The sequence below is a fragment of the Sceloporus occidentalis genome, unplaced genomic scaffold (genome assembly GCF_023333645.1).
Source record: "Sceloporus occidentalis isolate IW3139 unplaced genomic scaffold, rSceOcc1.0.p SCAF_1, whole genome shotgun sequence".
Taxonomy (NCBI): domain Eukaryota; kingdom Metazoa; phylum Chordata; class Lepidosauria; order Squamata; family Phrynosomatidae; genus Sceloporus; species Sceloporus occidentalis.
Genome location: NW_028316981.1, coordinates 307,315,102 through 307,336,101, shown reverse-complemented (window position 1 = coordinate 307,336,101; position 21,000 = coordinate 307,315,102). Strand labels below are relative to the sequence as shown.

General features: G+C 43.2%; 1 protein-coding gene across 1 annotated transcript in view; it reads right to left on the bottom strand.

Moving 5' to 3' along the window:
* Positions 1-10,634: 10,634 nt before the first annotated feature.
* ZBTB7C (zinc finger and BTB domain containing 7C) overlaps positions 10,635-21,000 on the bottom strand; it is a 141,726-nt gene continuing 131,360 nt past the window's right edge. Inside the window, exons 3-4 of the mRNA XM_089513513.1 lie at positions 14,104-14,768; positions 10,635-12,525 (exon numbers count right to left, since the gene is read on the bottom strand). Coding sequence (XP_089369639.1) covers positions 14,132-14,768 — 637 coding nt within the window. The 3' untranslated portion in view covers positions 10,635-12,525; positions 14,104-14,131. The remainder of the gene's footprint in view (positions 12,526-14,103; positions 14,769-21,000) is intronic.

The following is a 21,000-nucleotide window of genomic DNA, read 5'->3' as shown; positions in this document are numbered from 1 at the left end:
GCCCCAATGGAAGCGATCATTTCTGTCCAATGCAGAATGTTTGCACTGAGTTCAGGGTTATAGGTACCAAGCAGCATTGCATGAGTAGATGTGCATTGTGCATGGACACACCTTTGCATGGACACCTGGTAAATTGGGCTATGCATTTAGCCAAGGAAAAGGCAGAACTGCTTCTGGTTCATGGTCATCCGGGCAGGGTGTGGGTGGCAAGATATTTAGATCCTTTTTGATTTCATGGTACTTTGGATGGGCTACTTGGTTAGTGGAATGGGACTAATAATTCCTAGTGTCTTAGTTCCTGGTGTCTTAGTTCAGTTGCACAGTATTGCCATTGACCTCAGTCAGAATTACCTCCAAGTAAACCTGCTTAGCTATGCCCTGACACAGGGGCATCTTCCAGGGGATGGGGGGGGGGATGCAGACCTTTTGAGGTCTGGCCAGGTGACACCAACCCTAGTAAGGCCACTGACCTCACACATAGTTCTTTAGTGGTACTAGATATCCATTATAATCAAGGAGCATACTATGGTCACCAGTATAATGCATCTAGATTCGCACTGGAATATCATCACTGGTGTCCAAAACCTTTGAAGGGCCAAAGCTTCCCTATCCCTGCAATAAGATGGATTAATCAAGTCACCAATGATCACCAATGCATAGTTACCTATGTTATCAGCCCAAATAACCATTGTTAATAAGGTAATTGTCATGGTACTGTCTACATTTTAATTCTTTCCAACAGCGTTTAAAATCTTATCTCACCTCCACCCAGACATGTCTATGTTTACCTGTAACTTAATGGGTAAAATGTCAATACATCTGACACCCAACTCCCCCCCCCCCCCGGAGAGTTTCTGTCTGAGAATGTTGCCAACACACATTCACATGGCTGATAAGAGCCTTCTCGGCCAAAGGAAACCACGCCGAGCTGCCAAGAAGCAGTTCCTCAAGCAACAATGCCAAACGACGTCTGAATAGAATAAGCCACTAGCCAGTCCAAAGTTCAGGATTACAGAGAGCAATACTACCAGTCCAGTCCGAGGTCAAGAGTGCCAGAGAGTTGGTCAAGGTGTCCAGTCTGAGGTCAAGGATTCAAAGGCAGTCAAAGATCTAGGAAGCAAGGAGTCAGATCAAGCAGCATTCACTAATGAGAACCAATAGACTCTGCCAAGAGAGCTCAGCGTCTGCCCAGGGACGTAGCTAGGATTTTAGGAAGGGGGGGGAGTCCAGACTAAGTGCCACCATTATAATGGGGCTTGGGTGCGGCGGCGCAGCAGCACACACCATTCATTTTTCTAATAGAAGGGGGGTTCTGGACCCCAAGAATCCCCCCCTTTGGCTACATCCCTGGTCTGCCAGGTGTCTTATATCCAGCTCCCTTATCACAGCTGCTGAGTAGCTAATAAGCGTTTCTCAGCAAGCCTCTTGGAACACCAAAGGCACGCCCTTTCTGATCTCCTCTGGCTGAAGGTAGGAATCTCAATGCTCTGCTGCTCTATGTCTCCCAAGTCTGGCACTTCTTCTGGGGCAAAGCTGGGCTGCTGAGCCCCAGGCTCCACTGGAGAAGATCCCGCAGAGCTAGGGTCTGGCTGAGCCAAAACTACTGGGGCTGGGAGAGCAGAGCTGAGATCTAGCAGGGAAGGACTGGGGCCTGGCACAGCCTCAGGTTCCTCCTTTACCTGAGGAGCTGAGTCCTCCTTGTGGCTGGCCATGACAGTTTCCTGGAAGAGATATTGACATCCTTATAGGATGAGAGTCCCTTTGTGAAGCTAGGTTGGTTACTGTCAGCTTGTGACCCATCTATTGCATATAGAATAGCTCTATTTGCTAACGCTGCAAAAATATTAATGTAGTCACTCTGTATGTTATTGTGGTGGACTGTGCAGGGGATTCATTAACATAATTTTTTATTGTATTTTATTCTATATGTGGTTAGTAGTGGCTTTGGGGCAAATAAAACAAAAGGCACTGCCTAACTATCAGTACCCCTGCTAAAGCAGATTGTTGCGGTCGCGTGCCCTCAACTCGTTTCTGATTTATAGTGACCCTAATGTGAAACAATCATGGGGTTTTCTTGGCAAGTTTCTTCAGAGGGAGTTTGTCATTGTCTTCCTCTGAAGCTGAGAGAGGGCAACTTGCCAAATATCCCCAGGGGCTTCTATGGCTGAGCCAGGATTTGAACCCTGGTCTCCATAGTCCTTGTCCAACACTCAAACCACTATGCCATGCTGGATCAGTCAACTAAACTCTGTGGGGTTCATTCCAATATTTAAAAACCTCTCACTTTAATCTCCCTTGGTTTAATCTACAGAAAAAAGGATCTTGGTTTTCTCCGGATTTGCCAGGAAAATTCAGATGAGCAGATGGGGGGGCTGGTGGATTTGCATTGGCGATGGAGGGAGGAACTTGTGGTAGGATGGGATGGGTCAGAAAGGGGTGTCGGTCACATGATTGTTTCCGGAAGGAAATGACAATTGCTTCTGGGAGGTTCAAAGGGCTAGGTTGCCATTTTTAAAATGTGAAAGGTACAGGTGACCACAGAATACCTGCATAAATTCAACCTGGACAACAAGGAAATTGAAATAATTCAAGATTTTCCATACCTTCGATCAAACATTGATCAGAACTGAGACTTTAGTGAGAAGATAAAAAGACTAGGAATGGGAAGGGAAGTGATGAAAGAACTAGCTCACAATTTCATTAGGATACGCAAGCCTCTCCCCCACGACAAGGGAGCATCAATGGAGAGGTAGACAAGATACCAAAGAGCAAAGATATAAATTGAGCAGTAGAGTTAGATTAATCCAAACCATGGTATTCCCCATCACTAAACAGGACTTTATCACATGGGAAAAAGTGACAGGAGCATAGCAGGATGCTCCCGTCACCATCACACTAGTGTGCTAAAATTAGACGATGTCATGTGATGTCACCATAATCCCATCATTCACATGAATTAAAAGCAGCTCTAGAATTCCTCTTTATTCACCCAATTATGAGATTATGGCGACATCATGCGACATTGTCTGATAATTTTAGTACACTAGCGCGATAGTGATGGGAGCATCCCACTATGCTCCCATCTCTTTTCACTGTATGATAAAGTCCATAGTATGGATGTGAGAACTGGACAGCAAAAAAATAAAAATAAACCCATTTGAGATGTGATGCTGGAAAAGAGTGTTGAGGATTCCACGGACAGTCAAAAAGACAAGCAAATGGGTCCTTGAACAGATCAGTCCTGAAACTTCCCTGGAAACCAAGATGATCAAGCTGAGGCTCTAATGCTTTGTCCACATCATGAGAAGACACAACCCTCTGGGTAAACCAATAATGTTGGGAAAGATTGAGGGTAGAAGAAACAGAGAAAGACCATAGGTCACATGGATTACTGAATTAGGGAGGTCAAGGGCAAGAATCTACAAGACTTAAGCAGAGCACCTCCATACTCCCTTGTCCCCCACTGTGCTGCTTAAATCTTGCAGATTCATGCCCATGACCTTTCCAATTCAGTCAATCCATCTGACCTGTGATCGTCCTCTCTTTCTTCTACCTTGGGCGAGTCACACTCTCTCAGCCTCTGAGGATGGCAGGAAAGAGCTGCATGCTTCCTTGCCTGTGGAGCATCTTAAGAACTTTCATGGGCACAGTACCAGCAATTGCACCAGTTGCCTCCTTCCAGATGTGTTGGATTATAGCTCTCATCTTCCCCAGCGATGTTCATTGAAGATGCTGGGAGCATCATCCAACACAGCTGGAAAGGATCACAAGATTGGGAAAAGTTTGAGGGTATTATTGTGATCTCCACCAGATCTTCTATTCCAACCAGCTCTTCTGTCCACCAGCCATCTTGGCCATATAATAATAATAATCTGTATCCTGCCTCTCCCTGTATTGGATCGAGGCGGGTTACAGATAGTTACATCTCATCCCCACAGTGATCTGTACAAACTGTACAGTTGCGACTTGTGTTATGCATGTTCATTTGACCTTAACTTGGTCAGGTTCTAGACATGGTTCTGCCTTCAGCCCATTTAAGCCACAGATGGACAACTGTGGAAGGGTAGGGACCTACATTAGTCCCCTCGGAAATTTTTGAGGACCATATATCCACTGCACTTGCTCTGAAAATAACAACAACAACAACAACAACAACAACAATTTAAAAATCTCCTCCATGTGCCAAACACCATCTAGGGGGCACGGAGGCATTCTCACCATGTTTGGGGGCTTTCCTGGGTCATTTTCACCATTTTGAAACCAATTTATTATTATTATTATTATTATTATTATTATTATTATTATTATAGTTGTTGTTTTGTTTTGACCCCCAGGCAGCCCAGTAGAGCACCAAATATGCCATGTTTTTCCCCCCTGACTGTCACAGCAAATATCCTCCAGCCAACATGACCTGCATGCACCAGGACCCTTTTACATACTTGTCCATGGAGGATTTTGGGAGCTGTAGTCCAACATGTAACTTTTTGGAAATGCTTTTGAACCAGGTGTGAACTTGACCCCCTCAGGGAGACATTTGGTTGAGATCTTGCATTCCTCCCCCTCCCCCCCCCACAAAGCTTTCCATCCCAACACAGCCAAGTGTGTGTGTTTGCGTGTTTTGTGTCTTCAAGTCAATTCCAACTTATGGCAACCTAAGATGAGGCTATCATGGGCTTTTCTGGGCAGAGGAGGTATGCCATAGCTGAGAGATTTTGACTTGCCTAAGTTCATCCAGTGGGTTTCAGGGCCAAGCTGGAAACTGAACCCTGGTCTCCAGAGTCCCAGTTCAACACTCAACCTACTACACCAGGCTGGCATGGTACACTTGTGTTTATCTACCCAGTGCTCTGAGTTTTGATAGCCTTCTCCAACTTCATGTCCATCAGAAGAAACAATCAGCATTAGAATAGCCTTCCAGGGACCTTAGAACAGTCCCCAATGTGCCATTTTCCATACGTGTTAAACTACAACTCCCACAAGCACCCCCACCCCCACCAGTCTACTGGGATTTAAGAGATTATCACATGGGGGGAAAGAAGCAGTTTGAGGAGGTACAGTCACACAACGCCACCAAATGCTTTCACAAGGCATCCATTTGTGCAACTGCGCACTTGAAATAATATCTCAATAGCTTTTCGTGCACATCCACAAATGAATTGTTAGTCCATCGCAGTTGATTGTTTTGTGCATGTTTGGCATATTGGCGCAACAGCGTATGTCTGCTAATCATGTTCCCGGATCACAAAGAATAAAGACAGCAAAATAAAATGTATTACTTTGACACATTGTTTTAATCAAGTGTTAACTAAATTGTGCTCCACAGCTCAAAAGGAGACTGAAATCCACTGCAAAACTGATTCTGGCAATGAGAATGGATTGTGACCACTGCAATGCATTCTGGGTATCTCGAGTTGCTTCTTTGATAATGGTAATGTAGCGTGATTGACACCCACATTTTCTCAATCATTTTTTATTCCTGCTATCATGAATGAATTCATGGGAATGAATGAAATGTTGCTCTCTACTGCTTCTGCGGCTATAGATTTTGTGCGACATCATTAGTACGGATCAGGGAAGTCCATGGGCAGAGGTCCTGGGGGCCTCTGCTCTGTCATGGACGGACCACTTCCTAGTCAAGGTGCGACTGAAGGCAACCACCCAACTCCCCCCTGGGGGTGGAGGACCTATTAGAATAGTCTGCTCTCGAAGGCAGATGGAACCCAAAAGGTTCCAAGAGGCCTTAGAGGGATTTATGGCTGGAGCTGACGATGATTCTGTTGATGCCCTGACAGATACCTGGGACAACGACCTTACCAGGGCTATAGACAGCATCACTACCAAGCGTCTTTACCGGCCCACTCCTAATAGAAAAGCCTGGTATACAGAAGATCTTCGGGAAATGAAGTGGGCTGCGCAATGACTAGTGTGCTGCTGGCGGAGACATCAGCACCTATCCAACAAGACACTCCATCAGAGTCTTTTGAAGTCCTATGGAGTGGCAATAAGTGCAGCAAAGAATTCTTTCTATGCTGCACATATTGCATCTGCAGAGTCTTGTCCGGCAGAGCTGTTCAGGGTAGTGAGGAAGTTGACCCAGCTATCTCCCACCCTGAACCCTATATTAGAACCAACAAAAGCCTGCTGTGACGACTTTAATAACTTCTTCACAGATAAAATCTCTCGGATAAGGGCTGATCTCGACGTTGGCATTAAAACAGAAACAATAGGAGAGGTATCCAGAGCTTCTGTGGACCCTATTAAGCTGGATTACTTTGAGTTTGTAAATACCGAGGAAGTGGACAAGCTCCTTGGATGTGTAAAGAAGACAACATGCCCTCTCAATCCCTGCCCTTCCTGGTTGACCACCCAGGGAGGAGATGCCGTAACTACATTGTTATGATTAATAATCAGTGCATCCTTCTGGGAGGGCAAATGTCCATCCAAATTGAAATTAGCAGTGGTTAAACTGCTACCGAAAAAACCCTCCCTGGACCCCCTGGTGAGAAACAATTATAGACTGGTCTCCCTGCTGCCATTCTTGGGCAAGGTAATTGAGAGAGCGGTTGCCTTCCAACTCCAGGTTGTCTTGGATGAAACTGATTATCTGGACCCATTTCAAACTGGCTTCAGAGCAGGATACAGAGTTGAGACTGCCATGGTCGCCTTAGTCGACAATCTCCGTCTGGGCAACGACAGGGTAAGTGTGACCTTGCTGGTGCTCTTGGACATCTCAGTGGCTTTCAATACCATTGACCACGGTATCCTTCTGGAACGCCTGAGGGACTTGGGTATCGGGGGCACTGCGCTCCAGTGGTTCCAATCCTACCTCTCTGGCAGATTCCAGATGGTGAAGCTGGGGGACACTTGCTCCTCTAAGAGGGAACTGACATCTGGTGTCCCTCAAGGAGCTATTTTGTCCCCATGCTGTTCAACATTTACATGAAACCGCTGAGAGAGATCATCTGGAGATATGGGGTGCGATGTTATCAGTACGCTGATGACACTCAAATATGTTTCTCTATGTCTCTGACTGATACAGAGACTAAGGATGGCATCTCTCCTCTGAATGCCTGCCTGGAGTCAGTAATGGGCTGGATGAGGGAAAACAAACTCAGACTGAATCCAGAGAAAATGGAAGTACTTATGATAGGTTCCTCGGGTCTAAGGAAGGAAATTTGTCAACCTGTCCTGGACGGGGTCACACTTCCCCTGAAGGATGAAGTTCACAGTTTAGGAGTACTTCTGGACTCGTCCCTGCAACTGACATTTCAGGTAGATGCGACGGCCAGAAATGCTTGCTATCAACTTCGGTTGATATGCCAACTGCAACCCTACCTAGACCGAAGGGACCTTGAAACGTTGGTATACGCTCTGGTAACCTCTTGTCTTGATTTCTGTAATGTGCTTTACATGGGGCTATCCTTGTACCAAGTTCGGAAGCTTCAATTAGTGCAGAATATGGCAGCCAGATTGGTCACCGGTTCATCAAGGTTTGACCATATTACACCTGTCTTAAAAGATCTTCACTGGCTCCCTATTTGCTTCTGGGCACAATACAAGGTGTTGGTTATTACCGATAAAGCCCTACATGGCTTGGGCCCGAGTTACTTACGGGACCGCATCTCCCCATACAATCCGCCCCGCACTCTCAGAACATTGGATAAGAACTTATTAGAAATAGCAACTTCCAAACACGTTACTACTTTGCAAAGAGCTTTTTCTACAACGGCTCCGAGACTTTGGAACAGTCTCCCTGAGGAGATTGCTTGGCGACCTCATTAGAGACATTTAGAAAAGCAGTTAAAACCAAGCTTTTTAGCCGAGCATACCCCACCTGATATGAATACCCCCCTGATTTGAATGACATGCCCCTTTGTATATGATCCCTGCCTTGCTTGTTGATGCTATTGTTATTATTGTCTGATGTTGGATATTTTATTGTTTTTAGCTGTTTGTAATTGAATTTTGATGTAAACACTTTGTGCTTTTATTTAGTCTGTAACCCCGCTTCGATCCACTGGGAGAGGCGGGGAAACATAAATAAAATTTATTATTATTATTATTATTATTATTATTATTATTATGTGATTATACACGGTGCAATTGCACAATTTTACTCCTCCAACTGCTTCTTTCCCCCCGTGTGATAATCTCCTTTGAGTCTAAAAGACTTCTGGAGGGCACCAGATCAGGAAAAGCAGTTCTAGTAGATAAGAGAAGCAGCTACAGTTAGGCCACTTCCTTCTGTCAGTTGATTTTTCCAGCCCTTGGTCTGCTCCACTCACTCAAAACAAAGATTGTTCCCAAACCGTTCAGTGGCACCCAACATTTCCATACTGGAGAAAAACTGTATGCCCGGAACTCAGTTCATAATTTGCACCTTCAACTGTCCCAATTTGAAAGGATAATTCATCCTCTGTTGTCCCCTTTTGAGCTGCTTTAAAATTGTCTCAGTTTCTCTCTCCTCCTCCCACTTCCCCCCTTTGTCCTTGGTTTACTTCAATTGATGTAAACTGAGTTCAAAGTATGAAAGCAGACTGTGCTCGGTTAACACAATAGGAGGAGAAGAGAAGAAAGAAGAGGTTGGAATCTTGCCCTTCCCAATAGATTCTGCTTTTATTGGATGGCAGCTCCCAAAATCCATCAGCCAGTACAGGCCAAAGCAAGCTGCTACAGCCTCTTCTAGCCTGGGTGTTCTTCTTCATTAATAACTTTTGCAATTTTGATCACACTCTGATGTTGCTTGTCACATATGTCCTGGTTTCCATCTGTGAAAAGTCAGAGTATGTGTATTCTGTATCCATGGATTCAACCATCCACAGCTCAAAAATATCTCCCCCCCCCAAAAAAAAAGTCAAAATAATTAAACTTTGAGTTTGGTATTTTATATAAGGGACATGATTATGCTATGCCATTATATATCATGAGATTTGAGCATCTATGGATTTTGTTATGTATGGAGAGTCCTGGAATCAAACCACTGCAGATACCAAGGGTCCACTGTATGAAGTTCTCCATGGAAGTGGCTAGCCATTTTTTGTCTCATGCAGAATATTTGTGTTCAGTTCAAGACTGCAGAAGCAAAGTTGCACATGAGGTGCTGCTGTTCATATGAATGCCCATGTTGGTGTGTACTGATTGTACACTGGTTGTATGTTTGGTAGTGCAATTTTGCTATTCAACACAGCCCTGACGTAGGAACCTCACCTATGTCTACTATTTCATTTACTATTACTGTTTTCAAGTGCTTTTATCTTTTAGATGACATTTTATTCTGTTAAAGAATAATGTGTTTTAATACTGTACTAGTTTAATCTGTTTTAATGCTTATTTTTTATGTTTTTAATTGTATTGTTCATTTAATTTGAAAGCTGCATTGTGTCTCAATTTTGGGGAGAAAGCAGGATGAATAATAATAATAATAATAATAATAATAATAATAATAATATTCTGGACTCTCCAGTAGCTATTGCTCTTGCCTATACTGAGAATGGGAATTGTGAATACATGCTAGCACCAGAGTTACCTTCCAGGTGTGTGGGTGGATCACGAGAATGCACATCTGAGCTTCAGAAATGCCTTTATATATGCATGTCCAACATGAATTTGCCACATTCCAGAACTTCAAACATAAGGTTTACACACTGTTTCTGCACAATTGAGATTCCTTGCTCACTTTCATGGAGTGAGTGAGGAGGTCTACAAGACAATTCCTTTTGTGGATATCATCCTGAATAGCTCAATGTAATGTAGCATAGCTTCCACCCAGCTATTACTGACTGTTTGAGACCAGAGGAGTGGTTGTGGTCAGAAAAGCATCTCACTATGTTCTTGTAGCCAGACGTGAAATGTCTGCATCACCTGCTCATGTATGCTGGGTCCTCTGGAGGTCTCAGTGGATTATGTAATCATTTTGCATCTAGTTACAGGGACATAGCCAGACACTTCTTGAATCTCCCTTCCACCAAGTAAAGAATAGACATGCAGTTCATGGCAGTGACTGTACAGTAAGGAAGGGAGGGCTTTGGTTGCAGAAGGAGGAAGTGAATACACTCCTCCCGAATGAGAAAAAGCAAAAGAAAACCAAAAACATACACGGGCATAAGCCTACATATTCCACTAACAGGATGCCAAGTGTGTTTTTGCTGTCACCTTCAATTAAATGGAGAAACAGTTACTGACTGATGAGGGGCAGGGGGAGCTCTCAACATGCATTGGAGGACCATATCTGCTAGTAGACCTCATTACATCTAGGTGAGTGGCTGTCTGTGATTAATTCTTCAGATGTCATTGCCATAAACATAGCTCAAGAATGGTGCCTTTAAAAAGAAAATGAAGTAAAGCAAATGAAATGAGAACTTCATATGAATTTAGAGACCAGAGTCCATGGGGAGTTCAGCACGTGCTTGTATCACAGAAGACAAGCAACCACGGAAAGCACAGTGCAGAATGGGGTCTCTACCCTTCCATAACAGGCAGCTATCATTGTACAAGACCAGTGCTTTGACACCATTGCAGAACAGGGAAAAATCAAGAAACAGCAAGAGCATGAAAAGTGTGTATTGTTTCTTCCACCAGAAAATGAACTGTGCCATGAACCAGTTAACATATAATCCAAACCAGATCATCCAGGGGCAATCAACCTTAACTTGTTAACAATAGTAACACAATCAGCATCCATTGTTCCTTTTAACAATCAATAGTCTAATAAGGTGCAAAGTCACACTTGAAAGTCTGTTTAAAGAACTGCCCAATTTGTGGGTCCCTCAATCAAATGGAATGGCATCAAGACATTGACATTGTCTGGACTTCAATTGTCTGAAATTCTGGAACATTGTTAAGAATTTATTCACACATGCTGTTTCTTAAGTGTACACTTTAGGGCCTGAATCCTGTTGGCTGGATCCAACTAGCGGGGCCCTGTTAAATCCACTGTTGAATGGTGAGTCAACACATAGGTAAATCCCATTGATTCAATGGGTCTAGTTCAGTTAAGACCAACTGAACTAGATTTAGGCCAAACTATTTAAGTATGTATTTCACAATGTAAGATCTGAATGCTATAAACATGCTTATGATTACATGCATCATATTGGCTAGTCCACCTGAAGAGTCAACAGCTGAATTGAATGAAAAGGTCTGTTTAGTTTACAATCCAGGCACAAGAAGGTCGATTTTTCTATTCCCCTCCTGCCAAGGAACAAGACTTTGACAACTGTCAGGTAAGAACAAGATACATTTACTTAGTTACTTCTCTGTAAGTCAGTAGCTGATCTAGAATATTGGTGATCCTCAGTAAAGATCCAGGAATTCCTGTAATGTGTGAACCAACCTTTACCTTTTCAATGTTTTACTAATATCCACCGGAATCCTATATGACCTGTTAACGCTACATAACTTTATGTATACCTAGCTATGTAGCAGAGATGCCACGAAATCCCTTTACTGAACTGCGAAGATGTGTTAACAAGACACTAGCAAGAGCGCCCAATATGCACTGGTAACCAATGCACCTCAGGACTGATGTGACATGCATCAGGACCAACGTGATGTACATCAGGACCAATGTGATACAAATCGGTTCCATTGTGCATCAGTTCTGTTGTGCATTGGGCACTAATGCACATCAGGCACTCTGCTGGCTCTGGAACATAGTAAGGTATCAGCAGCCCTTTACTGGGTGTGAATGTTACACAACTGAGCAATTCTAATTCTTACTTATATAAGATTATTTACAAAGACATATGTCCCCAACAGGATTCTGACCCATGCATTTTTTAAAGAAAAACCCTGCATGTTGCCAATAATTTAATAAAATTAATACTGCTCAATAAATACATAAAAGTATCTTTCCTTGTCTTTTAAAAACACACACACACAAAATCTAAAACTTCAAATAAAAGTTAAGGATGATTGTCCCTTGATTATCTAAGGCAAATCTGTTATATGTTGATCTCCCCCCTCTTTTCTTCTTTACATAAAGCAATCACATAAAAATAGTTATAAATAGAAAAATTCCAAAGGGTTTTCTACCTCCCCCAACACACAATCCCATCCCAACAATCAGGAAACATAACCCCCCAAATGGTCCCTTTTTTTCTTTTTTCAAGTTCTTGCAGATTATACAGTACTCAGAATCTTTGGATATTTTACAAGGACTCCAAACTGCAGGTCAACCCTCCCACCAATTTTTTTTTTAAAAAGGCAATCCAACCCCAAATAATTCTCCCAAACCTGAAGAAAACGATCATATGAAAAACAGTTTAAATCAGAAAAGGTATCTGTACATTAAAAAAAGAAGAGGAGGAAGAAAAAGTCTGATGTTGGACTTGGAACAGTTCTCCTTTCATCCTTCTGTATTTGCTGGATGCAAAGAAGCGATGTCTTTTTTTGTGGAGTTTGAACAGGGCTGGGCAGTTTGTGTGGGCAGTTTGATTTTCAACAGTCTTTCAATAAGAAAAAAAAAGTCCTTGATTACTGATGAGTCCCTTTGCAAGAGGTGGCCATAGCAGTGCTGAAGAGGGCCTACGGATGGAAAAAAAGAACAATCAGGCTGTTTCTGAGATAGGAAAATGATGCTTCCAATGTGCAAAGACCTACCTCCAAGAGTGGAGGTAGGTCATAGCAGCCGCCGCCACCACCACCACTAGCATCATCGTCATCTTTCTTTATACCCCACCTGTTTCCCACAATGAGAACTCAAGGCAATTTACAAATTAAAATGAGTACAATTATGACTGGTAGCCAATGATAGCTTGATCCTTAGGAATTTGGGAATGTTACTCTATGGGGAAGTTGTTGTTGTTGTTAACTGCCCTTGAGTAGACCTCAACTCATGGCAACCCTGTAGATGATCTGCTCAAGGACCCATTTGTTTGTCTTTGGGGAAAATAACTCCTCAAGTCCCCCAACCAGCATGGAATTGTAATCCAAAAAGAATTTTTTCTGACCTCTGCAAACGACCATGCTGAGAGAATGTGTCTTGCCCAGAGTCATCTAGTGGGTTTCCATGGTTGAGTGGGAACTCAAACCTAGTCCAACAGTCTAACCAGTACACCACAATAGCTCTCTTCTCAACCTCATACTATTCTTATCTTATCTTAATATCCCATCTTTCTCAGATCTGAGGCAGCTGGATTTAGTTAAGTATAAAAGATTTGTTGCTGTTGTTGTTGTTGTGCATCTTCAAGTCATTTCTGACTTATGGCAACCCTAGGGTGAACTTATAATTTTGTTTTCCTGGCAAGATTTTTTCAGAGGGGGTTTGCCTTTGACTTCCTCTGACGCTAAATGTGACTTGCCCAAGGTCACGCAGTGGCTTTCCATGGCTGAGCAGGGGTTCAAATTCTGGTATCCACCAACACAGAAATAGCCATTGGTGGGAGTTGGAGGACTGTAACACTGAAAAGGTGGAATTGGGGAGGGGGGGGGTTGATCACTGCACAGTCTGAACAGAATTTTGACTTTTATGGTTACCAAAAAAGTGGGCTACAATGGCATAAGTTTGACTTTCACGATTGCAACTCACTAACTAGAGTTCTGCAGGTGAAACTCTGCTATGGCTGGCCACTCAGCACCCCAAGGATTCACAGTTTTATTCTAATAGCCTGCCCCAAATAGCCTTCTGTGACTGTTGAAGGGAGATAGAAAAACTGTGAAGCTATGCCCCAGAGCTTGGCACAAACCAATTACATCTTCTAGGCCTTGGTGGGTTATGTCACTGGTCTGCTTCTGGTTATGAAACATAGCCTAATGCTTCTCTCCAGCAGCTATGGAATGGCCATTCATGTGGGCTATCACCTAGCAAAACCATGAACTGTGGGAGGGCTTTGGTCACTGTGGAGCATGGTAGAGAATACCAACTTCTGCAGTGACAAAAGACAAGACATACACAGATGTTAGGTGGATTTATGCTTGCATATGTCACTAGCAGGATGCCAGCCATGGTCAGCATATCTTAATGTATACACCTAGCTCACACTCATATTCTATGTACTTCCCTTCCCTTTTTTTCATTCTTGTTTTGGTTTTCTCCTCCTTGTAATCATATCTTTTAAAAATCATTTTTTTAAAAAAAGCAAACAAGTAAGGTATTAAACTTACCAAACCCATCTATTGGCTAGAAGGTGCCTTAGTTAGTAGCTTCCGTAATGGGGCCAAGGTGGCTGAGCCCTGTCAGTCCACCAAACCCTGTGCTCCATGGATCAGGGAGGGAGAAGAATGGCCGGGCTGAGAGGCTCTCATTGGGGCCCAGCGCAAAGGCAAAGAGTCCACCATTTGGCTCCATGTCCAGGTGCGTCCTCCCAAAGAGTTTCATTTGGGTTTCCTCAAACTGGCTCTCCAGCTCTTGTAAATTCAGGGAATTCTTTGCACTGTCCATAAAATGCTTTGGGCTCGGGCCCGGAAGGCACATTGCTGCACTGCCAAGATGGCTACTCATCTCTTCTAGAGTCGGAGGCATCATGAAACTTTTATCATCTGTCTGGCTATTCTGCGCAAAGAGTAAGCTCGCTGTTCTCCAGGTGGCTGGTTTCCGTCCCCTCCTGGGCCGGGAGATCCGGCAACTCTGGCGTTTGATATGGCGATGAAGGTGGTCTGAGCGGGTGAAGCTCTTGTAGCAGAACTTGCACTGGTAAGGACGAATGCCTGTGTGGATACGCATGTGGTTCTTTAGGTCATAGTTGTGAACAAATTTGGCGTTGCAGTGGATACAGAGGTAGGGCCTTTCTCCAGTGTGCTTCCTCATATGGATCTTCAGCTTGTCTTGCCTGAAAGAAAGGAGACATAAGAGACTCCTGTCATTGTCAGCTTGGGACTGGTGCACAGAAACATGAAGTTGGAAGGCATCTAGAAAGTACCACCTATCCCAGAGGTGGGGAAACATTGCTCTTCCAGAGGTTTTGGATTTCAGCTCCCAGAAGTACAAGCCAGCATGGCCAATGGGAGGGAATCAAGCAAGGCTCTATATATTTAAAAAGATAAAGGTAGTCCCTTGACATTAATGTCTCGTCATAACTGACTGTAAGGGGTGGTGCTCATTTCTGTTACTAAGCTGAAGAGCCAGCATTGTCCAAAGACGACTCCGGTGGTCGTGTGGCCAGCATGACTACACAGAGTGCTGTTACCTGCCTACTGAAGTAGCACCTATCTATTTACTTGCATTTGCATGCTTTCAGACTGTTAGGTTGGCAGAAGCTGGGACTAGTGAAAGGAGTTCACCCCATCATGTAGCACTCAGGTCTTGAACTGCCAACCTTATGATCTTCCAATCATCAGAATTGGAGTCTTAACCACTAAGCCACCACATCCATACCTATTTAGTTACACGTAGCATTAAGAGTTCTGCATGTGGAACTCTGCTACAAGCCCCCAGGACTCACTGTATTACTGTGATTGTCCCTTCCAACAGCCCTTCTGTAGTTGGCAGAGAGTGATGGTGGTAGTGCAGGGGTAGGCAACCTTTTTGACCCGGGGGCCGGGTTGCTGTCCCTCAGACAACTCGGGGGGCCGAAGCCAAAAAAAAATAATTAAATATTTTTTTAAAAAATTAAATAAATAAACTGGGACAAATGTAGGACAAAAATTTATAATGGAGGACACTTTTTTAATTAAAAAAGTGGAGGACATGCAAAAAAAATCTGCTGATTTTTTAAAAAAATGTTAATATAAATGCATGTTTCTGAGGCTTCTATAGACAATTGCCCCCGCTGCTCCCCCTTGCCCCCACTTGCTCCTCTTTGCTCCCCTTGCCTGCCGCTTGCCCTGTGCACAAAGGCCCTGCGCGCCTGCGCCGGAGGCCAGAGGCCCTGGTGGCAATCTGCAGCAGGGCCAGGCTGGGGCCGGTCCCTAGGCCTCGGCGGGCCGCATGCGGCCCGCAGGCCGTAGGTTGCCGACCCCTGGTGGTAGTGTATCAAATAAGAATCTGGCTATGTTCCTGTTGTCAGGGATGATGGGAGTTGTAGCTCTTCACCTCTGGCTCTAACTCACCACCTTGTTATGCAGCAGAGCTGACCAGCTTTGGTCAGTGGTTAATGCTTTTCTTCAAAGCAGCAGAGTTTCAGAGAACAGGCTGAAGACCCTGACAAACTCTCCAAGCCTTCTCACTCTTCTTCCTCAGATGTTTCCAAACTTCTCCAGGATTCTGCTGGCTCTTGTATCTTCACTCAAGACACCAGACAACTCAGTAATCTTATATAAAAGATCTACTTTATTCTACTATATACAAATACTATATGCCCTACAAAATCACAATCTCCAATACTCCACAATATCTCCAAACTACTCCAACTACCCAACAAAAAACATTGGCAAACATTGCAATTATTATAGCCATTGTTAATCACCACCCACTAGTCAGTTTGCACCCAGTGGGTGGGTGCATTCATTTTGATTGGTTCACATAGTTCAACCCACACTTAAGACCAACCCAAGTATTTCATCATTTTACCTTGTACACTTAATGAATCTCAGGTGTTTCCAATTGTACATTCTATAATTCTGTCCTTGACTTTCAAGACTTCTAAATTACATTAGCTTTTTCACCTGTGTAGCTTCTTAATTGCTCTTGCTTAGTCATTGTGACTTTCACATACATATTTTATTTCTATTACTGTATGTCCCATGTTGCATTTTTCTTAACACCTGTAGCAAGATGTGAAATGATTACATCCTCAGCTGAGACTTCCAAAGGGGACTAGCAAATGATACAATCATTTTGCATCTGGCTACAGGCACATAGCAAGACACTTCTCCAATCCCTTTCCCATGGTGTCTACCAGGCATAGAATGGATGGGTGTGTGCAGCAACTGTATGGTAATTTCAGGGGTGGTGAACATCCAGCTATAGCCAGATGACATGTTTTATCAAGATTTGCCAGGATGCTCCAGAGGACTCAGCAGATGATGTCAATGGTCTGCACCTGGTTGTGAGGGCACGGACAGACACTTTTCTGATTCCTTCTGCTCTCCACCAGAAACAGAATGGCTGTTTGGAAGGGCTCTTTGAGTGACATGATGAGTCCTGGGGAGGGATTTGGTTGGTGTACAGAACAGAAAGCAATACCAAACTCCGGAACTACCAACAAAGGATGTATGGAAATGTAAGGGGGACTTGGAGTTTTAGTCAAAAACACTGGAAAGTCAATATCTTTCCCATCCCTGATTCAATTCAACCCACAAGCTAAAATCGGACATCTCATATCTCAGGGATGGCCATATGGGGCCCTTCATATGTTTTGTGACTTCAGTTCAGATAATATTTCACTGCTGGCTGTGAAATTGTCTTACTTTGTTTTTAAATGCTGTTTATGTATTTAATACTTTACATTTTTCTAGCTGTAGATGGAGGGGGGCGGGAGGGCTGAGAAGCAATAGTTAAATGATATAAACAAACAAATAAACTAGCTAGCTAGTCAGCCAACTAGCTAACTTGCCAACTACAAATCTCAGAGTTGTAAGCCAAAAACATCTTGATGGTCTGGGATATCTGAAAAGGCATGTCTAGAACAACCATTTATATTAGTTTAACAGGAGGACCTTCCACCAAAATAGCCTTGAAATTGCATATTATGTGATGGGTTGATGGTCTGTTGAGAAGAATTCACTATACTCTCAAACAAACCACAGTAACTAAACTATTATAAATCTAGGCTGGAATTCACAATTGCAGATACAAATGTGTAACCTAGATTTATGCAACTGTTAGGTGACTGGCACCACAATCCCTATGTATTCAAAAGTGTTTGGAATACATAGGGATCAGAACAGTACCCCAATCCCGTTTTACCAGGCAGCAGCCCTATTAAAAGTCTGTTCTATCAATCAAAGTGTAGCAGACTCATGTTTTCAACTTCTCTTGGTTGTGATCTCTAGTATGAGGAGAAATTGGGATAGGAATTGTTGCACTGACTGTTGCACTGGAGATTGCTCATGGGATGGGTATGAAAATGTCATAGAATCATATCACAGAATCATAGAGTTGGAAGAGACCACACGTCCAAACCCCTGCCATGCAGGAACACACAAAAGAGATTCCACCTCAACATTAGGAGGAACTTCCTGACAGTAAGTGCTGTTCGACAGACTCCATGGAAGTGTGGTGGAGTCTCTTTCTTTGGAGGTCTTTAAACAGAGGCTGGATGGCCACCTGTTGGGGATGCTTTGATTGTGAGTTCCTGTATGGCAGGGGGTTGGACTGGATGGCCCTTGTGGTCTCTTCCAACTCTATGATTCTATGAACCAAAGCACTCCCAACAGATGGCCATCCATCCTCTATTTGAAAGCCTCCAAACAAGGCGATTGTGCTATACTCTGAAGAAGAATATTCCACTCTTGAACAACTCATATTGTCAGGAAATTCTCAGTATTTATGTGGAATCTCTTATCCTGTAGCTTGAATCCATTGCTCCATGTCCTAGTCTCTGGAGCATCAGAAAACAAGCTTGCTCCATCCTCATTATGACATCCTTTAAACGTGACTATCTTCTCTTCTCCAGGCTAAATACCCAGCTCCATAGGCTGCTCCTCATTAGGCATGGTTTCCAAATTTTCACCATTTTGGTCAATCTTCTATGTCCCAGTCAATGGGAGAACAGAATCCCATTGCCCTCAGAAAAAGCCATCTTATAGGTGTATCAGGTTGGAAGATGCTACTTAGCTATATAACTAAGGTTAGTAGGTAAGTAGCTGATCCAGATTCTCAGCCCTTGAGTGTGGGGCAATTTTTCAAACTATGCTGGCTTTCATGCAATCCATCCTGAGAGAGCTCAGTCTACAGTTGCCTAAACTATTCTTTTGGGTTAACCAGTGACAGTGGTGGTCAGTGATTCCCATGTTGGTGGGTGGAAACTCCACTCTTGCATTTTAGTCTAGAGTGTAAAAGAGGTCAGACTAAACTCCAGAATAGATTCACCACCCTTAATAACATGGAAGCCCCCAGTAACCACTGATGAGTGACCTCCAAAAAGGTATTGTAGATACAAATAGTCAAGATTTCTACCATTACGGCAGCATTAGATAAGGCTGAGGCTAAGGCTGTGTTATATGAGCTCCCAGATGTTTCTTAAAGTATCTCTGGCAGAAATGACTGGACTTTCAAAACCTCCAACAAACATCCCCATGCACTTTAACAAGATCCCTGAGATGTTTAATCCTCCTGACTTAATATTCTTCAGAACAACACATATTCCTTCTTACTTAATTTTCTTAATTTATTCAGAGACAGAGGATCTGATTATGCTCAGCATAAAATGTGGGCTACACCGTCAAGTTCACCTTGTCCTCTTTGCAAGATTGGTGAATCTATGCAGACAAGTGAAATGAAGGAGAACTTTACCTCGAGCAACTGCAACAGAGTCAAGGGAGCCAAGCTCCATTCTGCAACCGAGGATGCGTAACAGCAAACCAAAAATTAAGAGACTGGGGGAGGACACATTCTCTTTCTTGTGCTAACAAAGATACAGGTCAGATGTCTACATCAGCTACTTATTTAATTAGGTAACCATAGTTTTTTTGTGGGTTTTTTGGGCTAAGTGGCCATGTTCTAGCAGAGTTTCTTCCTGACGTTTTTGCCAGCATCTGTGGCTGGCATCTTCAGAAGATGATCTCTGAAGATGACAGCCACATGCTGGCGAAACGTCAGGAAGAAACTCTGCTAGAACATAGCCACTTAGCCTGAAAAAACCCACAAAAAACTATGGATGCCGGCCATGAAAGCCTTTGACTTCTAATTAGGTAACCTTTCCTGCCCCTCCCCCCAAAACCCCATCATTTACCTGCCAGAAAATAGGATCTCTTTCTCTCCATGCAACTGATAAAATAGGTTGGCATATGTACAACCATGTCAATAGTGTCACAATCATGACAAAGCAGTGATTGTGCATATGGAACAGTTACCTAGATGAACTGATACGTCACTGTTCCATATTTGCAAGCACTGTTTAAGTCTTGACTGTGACACTATTGCCACTATTGTGTACCTAAGTAAGTAACCAATGCAGAATACTGGCCACATGTTGTAAAAAATGATTTACAGGAATTATCATAAATTTTGCAGCTCTCTGTCTCTACCGAGAGCTGTAACTTGCATTCTTTGGCTGGAATCATCTTGGTGACATATGCAGGTGTATGTTGTGCTATGCATAAGGATATATTGTGTGTGTGTGTGTGCACACATGCGTGCAGAACAGATGTACCCAGCTGAGGATGGCAAGAATCGAGTTCTGCATTCAAAACTATTGCACATGGACAACAGCACACCTAGAGTTACTGAGACCCTATTGCTATATCCTGAGATATATCCTGAGATTCTAATACAGAGTCCTTTCATAAAGTGTTGATACAAATTCTGCCTCTTTAGACTTTACTGTTTAGACTCAATAATTAAAAGTTGGAATTAATAAAAGGGACCTCCAAACAAATACAAATTAGCTGAAAAATGAGGAGGAGACTCAAACCCTCAATCTCTCAGTCTAAAGAGATGGGGTGGTAACCACACCTGTTTCAGTGTGCCAATGTATGTTGCACATTGCATCTGTGCATTGCACATTTCTTATTGTATGCATTGAAGTTAAAGTCATGCATATTCATCATTTCTCATAACAAACAAACAAGCTTCATTTATATACCGCTACATACCGCCTAAGCAGTGTCTAAGCTGTTTACAACTGTAAGCTAATTGTGCTATGGTGGCATTCAGTATGGTGATATTCAAGGACTGTGTAGTGCTACCTAGCATAACAAAACTCCACCAGCAAATATGTGCATGACTTATCTGAGATAATACTCTGAGGCTACATGTGTAGAGCGACACACTGAACATGCTACACAACTCTTGAGTTGCAAAAGTGAATAAGCAACCAAAGAAATACTAATGGCCATTTCAGCACAGGCAAGTGTATAGACAGCAGCTAAGAATGCACATCCACATGCACAATAGCATTATATGCACAACTCTGCTTCTGCAACCTTGAACTGAATGCAGACATTGACCAACAGACAAAA